The sequence below is a fragment of the Bubalus kerabau genome, chromosome 5 (assembly GCF_029407905.1).
Source record: "Bubalus kerabau isolate K-KA32 ecotype Philippines breed swamp buffalo chromosome 5, PCC_UOA_SB_1v2, whole genome shotgun sequence".
In the NCBI taxonomy this organism is placed as follows: Eukaryota; Metazoa; Chordata; class Mammalia; order Artiodactyla; family Bovidae; genus Bubalus; species Bubalus kerabau.
Window position 1 is genome coordinate 6,977,414 of NC_073628.1, and position 13,216 is coordinate 6,990,629.

Below are 13,216 nucleotides of genomic sequence, written 5' to 3' on the forward strand. Positions count from 1 at the left end.
TACTGCTGCTAAGTCGCTTCAGTCATGTCCGACTCTGTGTGACCCCACAGACGGCAACCCACCAGGCTCCCCTGTCCCTGGGATTCTCCAGGCAAGAATACTGGAGTGGGTTGCCATTTCCTTCTCCAATGCAGGAATGTGAAAAGTGAAAGTGAAGTCGCTCAGTCGTGTCCAACTCTTAGGGACCCCATGGACTGCAGCCTACCAGGCTCCTCGGTCCATGGGATTTTCCAGGCAAGAGTGCTGGAGTGGGTAGGTGTTATTATCCCCATTTTATAGAAGAACAAACTGAGGAAGAACAAAGGAAGATTAAGCAACTAGACCAAGGTCACATACCTGTTTACAGTGGAAGTAGGCAGTTTGAACCTCAGAGCCAGTTGGTATCTAGGTACAACTGGGAACTGGACCATCTGGTTTTTTTAAGATTTTTTTTTTTCCAGTAACAGATTTAAAGCAACTGCTGGGCCTCTGATGTCACCCTGAAATTCTTTGTCCAGCTTTGCCATTGACCTACTGGGTCACTTTGGGCCAGTCCCTTCCCCTTATTGACCTCAGTTTCCTCCTTTTACAGTGAAGAGTTGGACACAATGATCTTTGATCCTGAACTGTAGCTCAGGAGGAGGCATTTGGGAATTAGGCCTGAGTAGAGGTCTGCCTGTGACATCATAGAGGGGAGAATTCCATAAGAAGTCAGGCTTTCCTAGAAGCCCCGTGTTGACAGCTTAGGTGATTAGACGAAACAGGTTATCCAGGAAGGGCTCTTTTGGGCCCACATGTTAAGCTTTCCTCATTCCAGGGTTCCCAGCATAGTCTCAGATCAATCTTCCATGTCTGCAAAGGCTCAAAATGAAGCAGACACTGATGAGTCAGATGTGTTGTCTCACCCTAGCTCATCAACCCCATACCATAGGCCGAGCCACGGTGGAGTTAACCACCATCACCAAGGTGCATCCCGTCACCATGGTGAGTCCCACCATCATGGCTTATCCCATCATCGTGGTGGACCTCACCACCCTGATGAATTCCAAGACTTCCATGGCAATGTCTTCTCCCGCCATGCCCACCGCTCCTATCACTCCCCCAATCATGGTGAGTCCCACCATCATGGTGTAGACCATGGCTCCACATCCCTTTCCCAGGATCCTTCCCGTGACACTCTCATCTCCCACCAATCCTATGGTGAGGACCACTTTGACAATGAGCATCACCATGGTAGCAGGAAACACCATGGGAGGTCCCGCCAACACAGGGAGCCCAGCCACCATGGTGGGTTTCATCACCACGCTGAGGTTCCCGACTATAATGGGCTCCATCGCCAAAGTGAGGCTTACCACCATAAGGACTCCACCCAATCTAGTAGCCGCTCCCACCTCAGTGAGGCCTATCATCATGGTGGGCACCACCACAGAAGGCCTACCTCCATGATGTCCTACCACCATGGCCCACCTCACCACGGCGAACACCACCACAGGGAGCACCAGCTCAGGGAGCACCAGCACGGTGCACATCCTCATGATTACCCCCACCGAGATCAGCACCATGGGGAGTACCGTCATGGAAGCTCCCAACTCTTTGGCTCATACACACCCCACACCGTGACCTTAGGCTCCCTCAGCTCTGCCTATTCTCGTCCAGCGGTCTTCCAGCCCAGCAAGCCAGACCGAAAGAGCTCAGCCTTCAGCTTGGCTCGTTCCCTTAGTACAGTGAACTCACACCCCTCCGAGACCTCCAACAAAGTCTATCCTCAGGACTCCTCCTCCAAAACCTCGGAAAGCTGCCCTGAAGAAGACGAGCACGTTCAGAAGCGCAAAGGTGCATCTTGAGCTCACCCCTCACCCCCAACTCCAGCTGCCTGGCCCAGGTTCCAGACCCGAGTCAGGCCTGGCATGTCCTTCACAAGGCTCGTCTGCCCTGCAGGTGTAGTCCACTGGCTCTTCACGCGCCTGACCTTTCATCCTCCGATTTTTTATTCCCGGAATTAGGCACCTCTTCAGACATCAGTTGTTGGTTCATTCAGTCACTGTCTTCTTCATTCTCCTGTTCACTTTTCAAATGTCTCCTATTATTGAATGTGAAAGCTGGTGTAGGTCACTTATACAACCAAACCCAGACTGCCCAGTGAAGGGGTCCATCATCTGTATCAGAACAGCATTCTGGATGCTGTTTGTCCACATTTTCCCCACTAAACTGTGACCTTCTTGAAGACAGAGGGAAGAACCAGTGCCTGAACGAGGGCCTGGTTGGAGGGCAGGGAGAACCTTGCCTGTTAATATATAATCCTCCCCAAATTGTTCCCTAGTAGACATGGCATTAGCTTCTTGAACAAGAAGCAAGAGATTTGTGTCTGTGGAAGAGAAGGCAGTTAAGAGGGGGAAGATATGTCAGAAGCATCTTGTAGAGAGAGGCCGAGGTTACCAAGAGGATGGGGTTGCGAGGAAGACTGGGTCTTCCATGTGTAAGCTGCCATGTGAGTAAAAAGCATGAAGTGTAAGAGCCTTAGCCCCTGAAATATGCTCAAATCCCAAGCAGACTGGCACCTTCAAGGCAGGGTCAAGCCTTGGCTTCTATACCAGTGCAGGACAAGCATGCCCGCCCCTGAGTGAGCTGACAGCAGGCAGGCCTGGGAGGGTGCCCAGATCCCTGGGTCCCTTGCCCCCAAGAACTTGCCTTTCTGGCCCCCTTACAGTTGGCCGAGCCCCACGGACCCACAAGAAGGTGCACTCTTCGGACTTCTTGTATTGGTTGTGGGAAAAATTAAGCCAGCTCATTTGGGGTCTTCGGAGAATGCTCAGGAAACTGGTTGACTCCCTGGCCTTTGAAACCTTCATCATCTTCATCGTCTGCCTCAACACCATCTTGCTTGTGGCTCAGACCTTCGCTGAAGTCGAGGTCCGGGGCGGTAAGAGCCAGGGAGCCCTGTTCACGTAGAGAAGGCCGTTGATGTTGGTCTGGGCCTCCTGTGAGCCTGACCAAGTTCCGGGTGATTTAAACAACTTAGCCCATTTGATCCTCACCCTGGGAGGTGGGCGACATTGTGCAGCAGTTAGAGTGAGGCTCAGAGAGTTTTGCTGAAGTCAACCAGACCACTAGAGACAGGAGGGTCTTCTAAGCTTGAGTGTGTGCTGTTTGTGACTACAGCCACCAGGTGGCGCATCAGCTCTAAGTACGTTGATTTGCGCAGGAAGGATGCCCAGAACCCATGTCCACTGGACGGGTCAGGAGGCCCTGGAGGCCCGAGACCCTGGAGGGAGGAGGCTGGGAAAGCTGGGAAGACCGTCCTTAAAACTCCAGGGAGCAGAGTGAAGGAGAGGACCTGCCACAGGACCCATAAACTAAGGAGAGAAGAAGAGTGGGCTGATGTTTCTTGCAAGCAGTTTAGGGCTCCCTTGGAAGCCCTTTACTATGTGAAATGCATTTAATTCTCATGAAAATTCTATCAGGCAGACTGTTGTTATCACCATTTCATAGATGAGGAAAGTGAGGCACAGAGCAGTTGAGACACACAGCCATTGGACAGAGCCAGCTTCTCCCTAAATGGCTGCTTGCAAGTGAGGTTCCAGCAAGGAGGAGGAGGCAAGGGCTGGGCTGCTGGGGGCAGGGGTGGGCCTAAGCCAGGGCTCCCTCCTTCCTCCCCACCCCATGTCGTCACAGAGTGGTACTTCACGGCCTTGGACTACATCTTCCTCTCCATCTACATGGTGGAAGCTGTGCTCAAAATCATTGCTCTGGGCCTCGCGTATTTTTTGGACCCCTGGAACAACCTGGGTGGGTAGAGATGGGGCCTGGATGTGTGTGTGTAGCGGGAGCCCCTGAACTGCCCAGAGGTGACAAAAGCAGGGGGTGTTGGTGCTGGAAGGGTTGTGGGCCTGGGCACGGGGCCTGGGCAGCAGTCTGTGACACCCAGGCACCCCTGTGTCTGCAGATTTCTTAATCATGGTCATGGGTATGCTGGACTTCGTGCTCATACAGGTCAACTCGTCCTCCACACGCGCAATCCACAACCAAAGCGTCTTCCGCATCTTCAGGGTCTTTAAGACCCTGCGAGCCTTGCGGGCGATCCGAGTCCTTCGGAGGCTCAGGTTAGCAGGACCACAGCTGCCCGTGACAAGGCTGTAGATTCCCAGAATGCTTTTCTGATGAGTCTCCTGCCTTTCATGAGACTCAATCTCTTATTTTCCAGAGAGGGGCTGGGACCCTCTGCAAAGTAACTAGCAAACCAGGGACCTACCGCCTCAGTCATCAGCAGTCTGAAATCTGTCGTCACCATCGGTTTCTGGGCACAGACCCCCACCCCACTGACACAGCCTCTGTCTCTAACTCTGCCCACAGATTCCTGACCAACCTCCAGGAAGTGACCGGGACCCTGGCCCGGTCCTTGCCGTCCATCACCGCCATCCTCATCCTCATGTTTACCTGCCTCTGTATCCATGTCGCGGGGCTGGGTGGGAGCGTGAGGTGCTGTCATGGACAGAGTGGTGAGGCAGAATCAGAAGTTGGGGGTGGTGAAGGGAGAGGAAGAGTGGGGAGAGGACCCCGTGAGCCAGGTTTGGTCCTCAACAGCCAGTCCTGTTCTCTGTGGTGCTCCGGGCACTGTTCCGCTACTCTGACCCCAAACGCTTCCAGAACATCTTCACCACCATCTTCACGCTCTTCACCATGCTCACCCTGGACGACTGGTCCCTCATCTACCTGGACAGCCGGGCCCAGGGTAGGGCAGGCCTCAGGCTGGGTGGAGGGCAGGGGCTGTCTGGATAGGCAGACCCTGAGAGCTCAGTTATCCCATCTGCCGAGTGGGGCTTGTGAGCTGTGCTGACTGGAGTGTGGTGAGGATCGGCAAGGGACTCAAAGCTCAAAGGAGCCCACCCCGTCTCTTCCAGGCGCCTGGTACATCATCCCCATTCTCATGATCTATATCATCATCCAGTACTTCATCTTCCTCAAGTGAGGACCCGCCCTCCTGCATGCCCCAGCTTTACTCCCCCCAACCTCACCCCAGGGGCACCCCCTCTGCTCCCCTTTCACTATGGTTTTGCCACCATGAACCCAGAGGAGCGTGCAGTCTCCCCTCCAGCCCCCTCCTGTCTCTTGCCCCAGCCTGGTGATTGCTGTCCTGGTGGATAACTTCCAGATGGCACTGCTCAAAGGCCTGGAGAAAGAGAAGCAGGAGGTAGTGAGGGGATGGAGCAGGTGGACCCATTGGGAAGACACGGGGAGGGGGCACAGAAGCCACAGGGAAGGGTGGAGAGTGCTCTGGGACAGGCAGACATGGGGCTCTGGCAGAATGGAAGCCTCTTCTTTGCAGAAGGCGGCTGAGCTCCATGAAAAGCTGCTGGATGACTCAGTGATGAAGCTCATGGAAGCAGGTACCAGCACCCCACTTCTTCCCTGACAGACAGAGAGTGTCAGGACCAACTTTACTTATTTATTTATTTTTAGCCACACTGGGTGGTTTGCAAGATCTCAGTTTCCTGACCAGGTATCAAACCCAGGTCCCAGGAGTGAAAGCGCCAAGTCCTATCCAATCAGGAGAATTTTCAGAGCTTAGAACTTTGGTCCAAAGAACTCCATGACTATCCGCCACACTGATAGTCAATTCTTGAAAGACCCATTTGCAAAACAACTAACTAGCCACATTCAGTTCAGTTCAGTTGCTTAGTCGTGTTCAACTCCTTGCAGCCCCACGGACTGCAGAATGCCAGGCCTTCCTGTCCATCACCAACTCCCAGAGTTTACTCAAACTCATGTCCATCGAGTCAGTGATGCCATCAGACCATCTCATCCATCCTCTGTCGTCCCCTTCTCCTCCTGCCCTCAATCTTCCCCAGCTTCAGGATCTTTTCCAAAGAGTCAGTTTTTCGCATCAGGTGGCCAAAGTATTGGAGTTTCAGCTTCAGCATCAGTCTTTCCAGTGAATATTCAGGACTGATTTCCTTTAGGATGGACTGGTGGGATCTCCTTGCAGTTCAAGGAACTCTCCAGAGTCTTCTCCAACACCACAGTTCAAAAGCATCAATTCTTCAGGGCTAGGCTTTCTTTACAGTCCAGCTCTTACATCCATACATGATTACTGGAAAAACCGTAGCTTTGACTAGACGGACTTTTGTTGGCAAAGTAATGTCTCTGCTTTTTAATATGCTGTCTAGGTTGGTCATAACTTTTCTTACAAGGAGTAAGCGTCTTTTAATTTCATGGCTGTGGTCACCACCTGCAGTGATTTGGAGCCCCCCCAAATAAAGACTGTCACTGCTTCCATTGTTTCCCCATCTATTTGCCATGAGGTGATAGGTCCAGATGCCATGACCTTAGTTTTTTGAATGTTGAGTTTTAAGCCAACTTTTCCACTCTCCTCTTTCACTTTCATCAAGAGGCTCTTTAGTTCTTTGCTTTCTGCCATAAGGGTGGTGTTATCTGCATATCTGAGGTTATTGATATTTCTCCTGGAAATCTCTGAGATCTAGCCACATTACAATTCACCGAACATTCCTTTCTGTTAATAACGTACAAAGTTTATAGCAGTTGGTCTTATATGAGATTATTTCAACTGTCCTTGAGGCTTTTGTCCAGGTGTTATATATGCTTGTCCAGAGTCACTCAAAGTGGATTGAGAGTCTATAAAAATGAAGTTTCCTGTACGTGTTCATTTTTACACATCTGACTTTCTGGGTGAACAGATTTTGAGCCAATGGCTTTGCCTCCTGCTGAAAGATGTTCAGAACTTTAGAATCTGAACTCCGGAATCCCACTCTTAGGATCAACACCAAAGGATTAAAGGCCCTCAAGTGTCACCTGGCCCCTCACCTGCCCTCTCCATCTTGGGCACTCAATGCAAAAAAAGCTTAAAACAAAAAGAGGAATTAATTGTCTTAGATTACTTATCAACTTGTCTTCAGCTGAAGGCAGGAGGAGAAGGGGACAATTCCCCGACCAGGGATCAAACCCATGTCCCCTGCTTTGGAAGGTGGATTCTTAACTGCTGGACCACCAGGGAAGTCGCCAGGCAGCAGCTTGACGTTCCCCTTCTTTCTCTACATCCAGAGCCTAAAGAGGTGCTAAGTGAACACACTATACAGAAGCAGCTCATTGAGAAAAAGTTTGGAGCCATGACTGAGAAGTAAGGAGATGCAAAGGGAGGGCAGGTGTTGGGTCTGAGGGGAGAGGCCTGGGGGCCGACTGGGCCCAGACAGCCGGGGACTCGTGGCTATGCTCAGGGCGGGGGTCCTTGGCACAGACTCCTGGCTCTCAGGCCTGGCTCTCAGGAGAGCCTTCTCCCGGAAAGCCAGGCCTGCCCCACCTCATCCAGACTGGCTCTGAACCAGCCTTCCAGGCTCTTCTCTGCTGTTGGCAGAGCTCGAGCCCCAAGCTCTCTGTGATCACAGCACCCCCTCATCGCCCTGGCCCATCCTGGCTTTATGCACAGCACAGCACACACGTGTCCACCTTCAGGCCTTTGCCCGCCCTGTTCTCTCTGCTGGGATGTTCTCTGGCTGCCGACAGCAGGCATGGGTGATCAAGAGCTGGAAGAACTGAGATCCAGTCCTGCTCATTTCACCTCCTGGCTGTTCTCCCAGCTGCCCTCCGCCCTCCACATCCCAGCTCCTCAGCCCCTAGTGTGGGCTGGGACTTGATTCCTCTGTGATATTTTCTTTGGGGGTTTCTCAGCCTCCAAACTCTTCCCCACTGGCCCACCTTCACCTCCACTGAGAGTGGTCTTTGTTTTTGTTGCTGTTTTGCCTGTTGGTTTTAATCTTTCTTCCTTCTACATTTTATCTACTTAGCGATCTTTGTTTAAAAAAAAAAAAAAAAGAGTTTTGGCTTTTCCTGCCTTCTCTGAGTTTGCAGCCTTATAAGGGCTCCTGCCTCCCTTTGCTTAAGGTCGGGGCACCTCACTTTGACCTTCCCTGAGTGTCTTCATCTTGAATTCATCCATCCTCTAAAAACTTCCTTGAAGCCCGCCTGGTCCTCAGGACACTCCCCACTGTTCACAGATCTGGGCGCGCTGGGAACCCTGTCTATGCTTAGCAAACCCTCAAAGTGTCTTTCAAGCTCAGCCCAGTGATGCTTCCTCCAGAAATCTTTCCTGATACCCTAGTACCGGATCAGGTTTTCCTCCTCTGGGTCCCTCAGTGCCCTGTGTTTACACTTGTCACCAGTGTAAACACCCTTGGTTTGCCTTCTTGACTCTGTCACAGACTGAGCTGCTTGTGGCAGGAGCTGTTTCTTTTTTGTTTCTGTGTCCTCCAAGCACCACGCGATGTTCAACGATTTCAGTGTTGTTTGATGGCTGGATTGATAAGGCAGGCTGGCAGTGAAGGAGTTAATGAATGGGTAGTGGGTGGGGGTGGGGCCAGGGAAGAGCAGGTGGATGGAGAGATAGATGAGAGAGGGAAAGGGTGGGATTGTCCCATGGGTGAGTCAATGGATAGATAGCCCGGCGAGTGTACCAGTAGGTGGCTGAGTGGGTGCATGAGTCAGGGTGGGGTAGGTTGGACGGATGCAGGGGCAGGTGGTTGGGAGGTAAACAATCCTCCGAACTCTCCATGGCCCAGGCAGAAGGTGGAGCTGCAGGGTATATGTGGAAAAGGAGATACACCATGGAGGGCCCACACAGAAAAGGGCTGGCCGTGGCTGAAAATGGAGGCATAGGGTGCTGTGAGTGCGGGGGTTGAGGGGTGCGGAGGCGCTCTGGGGGCTGAGATGGCCCAGCTTTGCCCCCTCTCCAGGCAGCTGGAGACCCTGTTCCACTTCCTGCAGCTGGTGGCTGGCGTGGAGCATTACCAGCTGAAGTTCCGCTCCCAGGCCGCTGTCATCGATGAGATTGTGGACACCACATTCGAGGTGAACCAGGCGGGACCTGGGAGGAGCCAGGTGGAGAGGGCGGGACACTGGAAGGCTAGGCTTCGGGTGCTTGTGCCCGGAAGTGGCCCGAGTGAGAGCAGTGTGGGCCTCCCGGAAGCAGAGGCCAGCGCCATCACTTCCCACCCCCTCCCCCGCAGGCTGGAGAAGAGGACTTCAGGAAGTGACCCCTGGAGAGGCAGCCTGGGTCCAGACTTCAGCCTCTGGCTGGCTGTCCACCAATTCCAGCCAAGTCCCCATATCCGCTGGAAAGATCACTGGGCCTGCGGGGGTGGGGGGAGGTGGCCAACAGAGTTTTAAAACCCCAGGTGGCTCTGTGTCCTCACTGGCCCGACCAAAGCACAAGGGAACCTGTGAGCACGCACGCACGTGCAGCCTGGAGCATGTATACACGGGAGTGTTCTGGGTGACAGGCTTGTCCTTGGATCCCTTCCTGCCCCACTGGGGCCTGGCATCCTGGCTGGGCCTGGAAGGGCTTTAACAGCAGCCGGGGGCGGGTCGGGGGGGTGATGTGAAAAGTGGACCAGGCTCAGTGATGGACGGAGAGTGGGCAGTCACCCTGCTTCGGGGAGGGAGGCTGGTCTGGCCCAGGAGACGGGAGAACAGGTTAAAACAGCGCATGGCTGTCAAGAGCCCAAGGGACCAGGAGGCTCTGGGAATGAAGGCTCAGAGCCCAGGAACTTGGGCCTACCAGCACCCTCAGCATCCAGTATCGGGGTGCCAACTCACTGGGGACAGCCTGAGCCCAGAAGGCAGAGGTCATCACCATAACCTGCCCTGCCTGGGATGAGGCTAAAGAGCCTCGGGGAGGGGAGAGGAGGGAGGCTGTTCAAGTCCTCCCGGCCTTGGGTTGGGGATGGGGAGGGGTGTGTGTGGCGGGGACAAGCCTCTGGTAGAGGAAAGCGAGGGATGAGCACCCCTGTAGGATGCCCAGGATGGCAGTGGGCACCGAGCGCTAAGTCCCACTCACATCCAGCCAGAGGGAGGTCTCCCACCACCCACAGCACCCACCTTACCTCTAGCAGAGTGAAGCTGGAGGGAATCGGGGATAGAAGTCCAGAGCAGGGGCTGAGGGGTGGCCATTTCGCTCGCCACCCCGTCTACATCCAGTCTAGACCAGACAGTGGCCACGTCTCCGGGCCCCAGAGAGAAGCAGCGCGTCTCGTTCCAGGTCCAGGCCCAGCCGAGAGAACGGACAGACTGTGGAGGAAATGCCCACCGGGGACTTGGGCAGTTTCCACAGGTGGAGAGACCACTGGCCTCACCTCACCACACGACCTCACACATTCATGCAGCATTTCCTGCCCCTGAGCCCATGCCAGCCACGCAGGAGGCTCCTGCTTGCTGGCACCTGGGAGCCAGCCAGCAGCAGACCGACCGCAGCTGCCGTATCTGACAGGCTTGAGTTTCCCCTACAACCCTCGGTCCTCCGACTCAGCTCCTCAGGCCCACCGCCACCCCATACGGCCTCCGAGGGCTCTAGAGGAGCAGGACCCGGGAGCTGGGGCTGTTCCGTGTTAAGTCCCAGCATCGGGCAGGAAGCCGGCCGGGCAGGAGCAGGTGTGAGGCCTGGCCTGGCAGGGCCGCAGGCAGGGGCCACCAGGTGCTCCCCACACCCACCCCAGCCGCCCGCCTGGGGCCTGGTGGGGCCCACCCTCTGAGCTCCCGCAGGATCCGGTTCCCACCCATCCTGTCCCAGACACGCACGGGTGTGCCTCGGGCATCTGAAAGCCAGCTCCAGCCGGGGCCTGTGGGTCTGTGTTTGGGGGGCTGTGTATACGTCTCCAGGTTGTCCTCAGTGTGGGGCTGTTGTTCCCGTGTGTTTGTGTCTGTGCTTCTGGGTTGCTAGGTCTTATGCGTGTGTGTGTGTGTCTGGATGTGTGTGTGGTGTCTGGGAGCAATCTGAGGCTTCATGGTGGGTGTGTGTGTGTGTGTGTGTCTGGAGTCTTGAGAAGTTCTGGATGCGTGTGTGCATCTTGTGTAGTGAGTGTTAATTCCAGCCACAGATTCAGGTGTGCAAAACCTGTTCCAACTCTATTTCTTTAAAGGACATTAAACTGCATCTGTCTCCTCACCCCTTCTATGGACAGCGGATTTGACCTCGCTCCCCTGGGCGCTCCCTGCCAGCCCCTTCCAGGGGTCTTGCTCAGGACAGAGGGTAGGGGAGTCCTCCTGGCATGGGGCCCACAGTGTGTGTGTCTTGGCCGGCAGGGGCTCTGCCATCTCTGGGCCACATGCTGGTCTAAGAATCTCACGGGATGAGGGCTCAGTGTTCTGGGGCGGGGCGGGCTAAACCCCCCACATGCCACTCTAAGCCATCCTGGCAGCTGAGAGGGAACAGGGCTCAGGCACCCCTCAGTCTCCCCTGGCTGCTATGTCCTTCTAGTCCTGGGGCATCATCTCTCTCCTGTGACTTTGTCTCCCCACCCATAACTTGGCAAACTCTGGGAGTCTCTGCAGGATCGTTCCTCTGTCTATGGTGCTGGGATATTTGGAGGACTCCAAATTTGGGAGCTGAACTTTGCACCCTTAGCATCTTCTCGGCTGAGATGGCAGAGGCCAAGCATGGGGTGGCATGGGCACCCTGTTGGCTGGAGCGGGGTTGCTGGGAGTGAGAGTGAGGATAAGAGAGGGACTCAGATGAGACCAATGCCAGAAGCAGTGCTAGCGATTTATTGCCGTAGATATGGTCCAGGGAACTGACATCCCCTCCACCCATGCGCCCAGTCCTGCCCAGCCTCATTGGCTCCCTCTCTCCCCCAAGCCCACAGGAGTCTCTACAGGGACACACAGTCGTGCTTTAGAAGCTGGGAGGAGTTCTTCCAGGGAACCACAAGGATCTCAAAGTCACAGCGCAGCTTCTGCAGAGAGGATGAAAAAGGTGGGGTGAGCCCAGGCCCCACCCAGGCCACCGCCTCCCAACAGCCCTGTGCCTGTGGCACTCTGGGATGCAAGAAGGAACAGCGAATTAGATGGTCAGGACCACCAGACCCCAGATCTTTCCAGGCAACCCCGGCCCCCCACCCTCCCAAGTCCAGGGGAAGCCCCAGTCTGCTCCTCTCTGCACCCTCACCCTAGTCTCGGGGCTGAGTCAGCCAGACATCAGCGCAGCCAGCCAGACCAGTCCAGGCTGGGCAACCTGAGGGCCCGGCTGCTGGGCTGATGCCTAACTGGGGACACAGCTGTTACCTCCTGCTGTGCTTCTGCGGCCAGGGGGCAGGTGGTGAGGTCTACGTGGTCTCCAGCCACGGCAGTCTTCCGGCAGGCCGTGCTCCCCATGTCCACGGTCAGGTAGTACTTGATGCCCGCCACCAGCTGGGGCAGAGGTGGGCACAGGTCAGAGGTGCCTGGAGACAACCCTTGACCTGGACCTCTCACCTCCCTCCGTGTCCTCCCATCACCCATCACCTTCCCCTGGGCATAGCCAGCACACCGCCTTTGGATTTAGACCTGAGATGGGGGGGACTGGAAAGGCGGGAAGAGCGCAGCAGGGAGTTCTGGTGGGGGTCCGTGGTGAGGCCGGCAGAGCCTGGGCCAGGCAGGAGCCTGAGACTCAAGTCCACACCGCTGCCCCTTCTCCCTCACCCCATCGCACCCCAATCCGCCTTTCAGGACAAGGCCGATTCAGGGTTGAACCTTATTTGAAATTCTGAGATTCTGCTCCTCATGGACTTTTGACATTAATTGGATTTTGAAAACTGTTGTATTAAGATGCCGCCCTGATTACTTTTAGTCGCCCCCTCCATCTGGGGCCCGGCTGGGGCCGCGCTCGCCTCCCCGCCCCCTCTCCCCCGTCGGCTCCGCCCCCTCTCCCCCCGTCGGCGCCGCCCCTTCCCCGGCCCGGCCCGCCCGGCCCGCCCGCCCCGCACCTGGCTGTGCGCCCGGAGGATGGTGATGTCTCGGTAGTAGTAGTCGCTGTTGCTGCCCATGTTGTAGTTGGCCACGGCCACCTGCGCCGCCTTCTGCACCTGCGGGTCGTTGGGCGACAGTTCCTGCAGTTCTCCGACCTTGCGGTCCCCCGGCCGGGCCCGGGCGTCGCGGGGCAGCGCCAGGAGGCAGAGTGCTAGCAAGGCCAGGGCCATCGGCAGCAGGAGGCTCGGACGCGCCATGGTCGTCGGTGTCGGTGTCGGTGTCCGACCGCGGCAGGCGCCGCTTTTATGGGCTCCGCGGCCCCGCCTGGCCCCGCCCGCCGCTCGCCGCGCCCCCGCAGGCGGGGAGGGATCCACCCAGCCTGGGCGGTCCACCCGCGAGGCGGCCTTCGGGGTGCGGAGGAGGACAGCGGACAGGCCCAAGCACACCTGGGCATCACCCCCACGCTGCTTGCCCTCCAGGCACACGTGGTTGGGGAGGGCAAGGACTGCGA

General features: G+C 55.9%; 2 protein-coding genes across 2 annotated transcripts; one reads left to right on the forward strand and one right to left on the reverse strand.

Moving 5' to 3' along the window:
* The first annotated feature begins 827 nt into the window (after nt 1-827).
* Nucleotides 828-9,154, forward strand: CATSPER1 (cation channel sperm associated 1). Its single transcript, XM_055583702.1, has 12 exons — nt 828-1,812; nt 2,687-2,899; nt 3,652-3,765; nt 3,923-4,079; nt 4,330-4,421; nt 4,565-4,708; nt 4,878-4,941; nt 5,095-5,167; nt 5,303-5,363; nt 7,036-7,111; nt 8,721-8,835; nt 8,994-9,154. The coding sequence occupies exons 1-12, from the start codon at nt 828-830 to the stop codon at nt 9,018-9,020; spliced, it is 2,121 nt and encodes a 706-aa protein (XP_055439677.1). The 3' UTR covers nt 9,021-9,154.
* Nucleotides 9,155-11,503: 2,349 nt separating this feature from the next.
* CST6 (cystatin E/M) lies at nt 11,504-13,007 on the reverse strand. The gene is made up of 3 exons (XM_055583323.1): nt 12,723-13,007; nt 12,043-12,168; nt 11,504-11,714 (listed from the first exon to the last, which is right to left on the reverse strand). The coding sequence occupies exons 1-3, from the start codon at nt 12,960-12,962 to the stop codon at nt 11,631-11,633; spliced, it is 450 nt and encodes a 149-aa protein (XP_055439298.1). The 5' UTR covers nt 12,963-13,007; the 3' UTR covers nt 11,504-11,630.
* Between the last annotated feature and the right edge of the window lie 209 nt (nt 13,008-13,216).

Bases quoted from the DNA above. Each gene is read 5' to 3' on its own strand.
- CST6 (XM_055583323.1), bottom strand. From the start codon at position 12,962: ATGGCGCGTCCGAGCCTCCTGCTGCCGATGGCCCTGGCCTTGCTAGCA. The intron at 12,169-12,722 runs GTGCGGGGCGGG...CCTCTGCCCCAG, and splicing joins TCCTCCGGGCGCACAGCCAG to CTGGTGGCGGGCATCAAGTA. The intron at 11,715-12,042 runs GTAACAGCTGTG...TCCTCTCTGCAG, and splicing joins CCGCAGAAGCACAGCAGGAG to AAGCTGCGCTGTGACTTTGA.
- CATSPER1 (XM_055583702.1), top strand. From the start codon at position 828: ATGTCTGCAAAGGCTCAAAATGAAGCAGACACTGATGAGTCAGATGTG. The intron at 7,112-8,720 runs GTAAGGAGATGC...CCCCCTCTCCAG, and splicing joins TTTGGAGCCATGACTGAGAA to GCAGCTGGAGACCCTGTTCC. The intron at 8,836-8,993 runs GTGAACCAGGCG...CCTCCCCCGCAG, and splicing joins TTGTGGACACCACATTCGAG to GCTGGAGAAGAGGACTTCAG.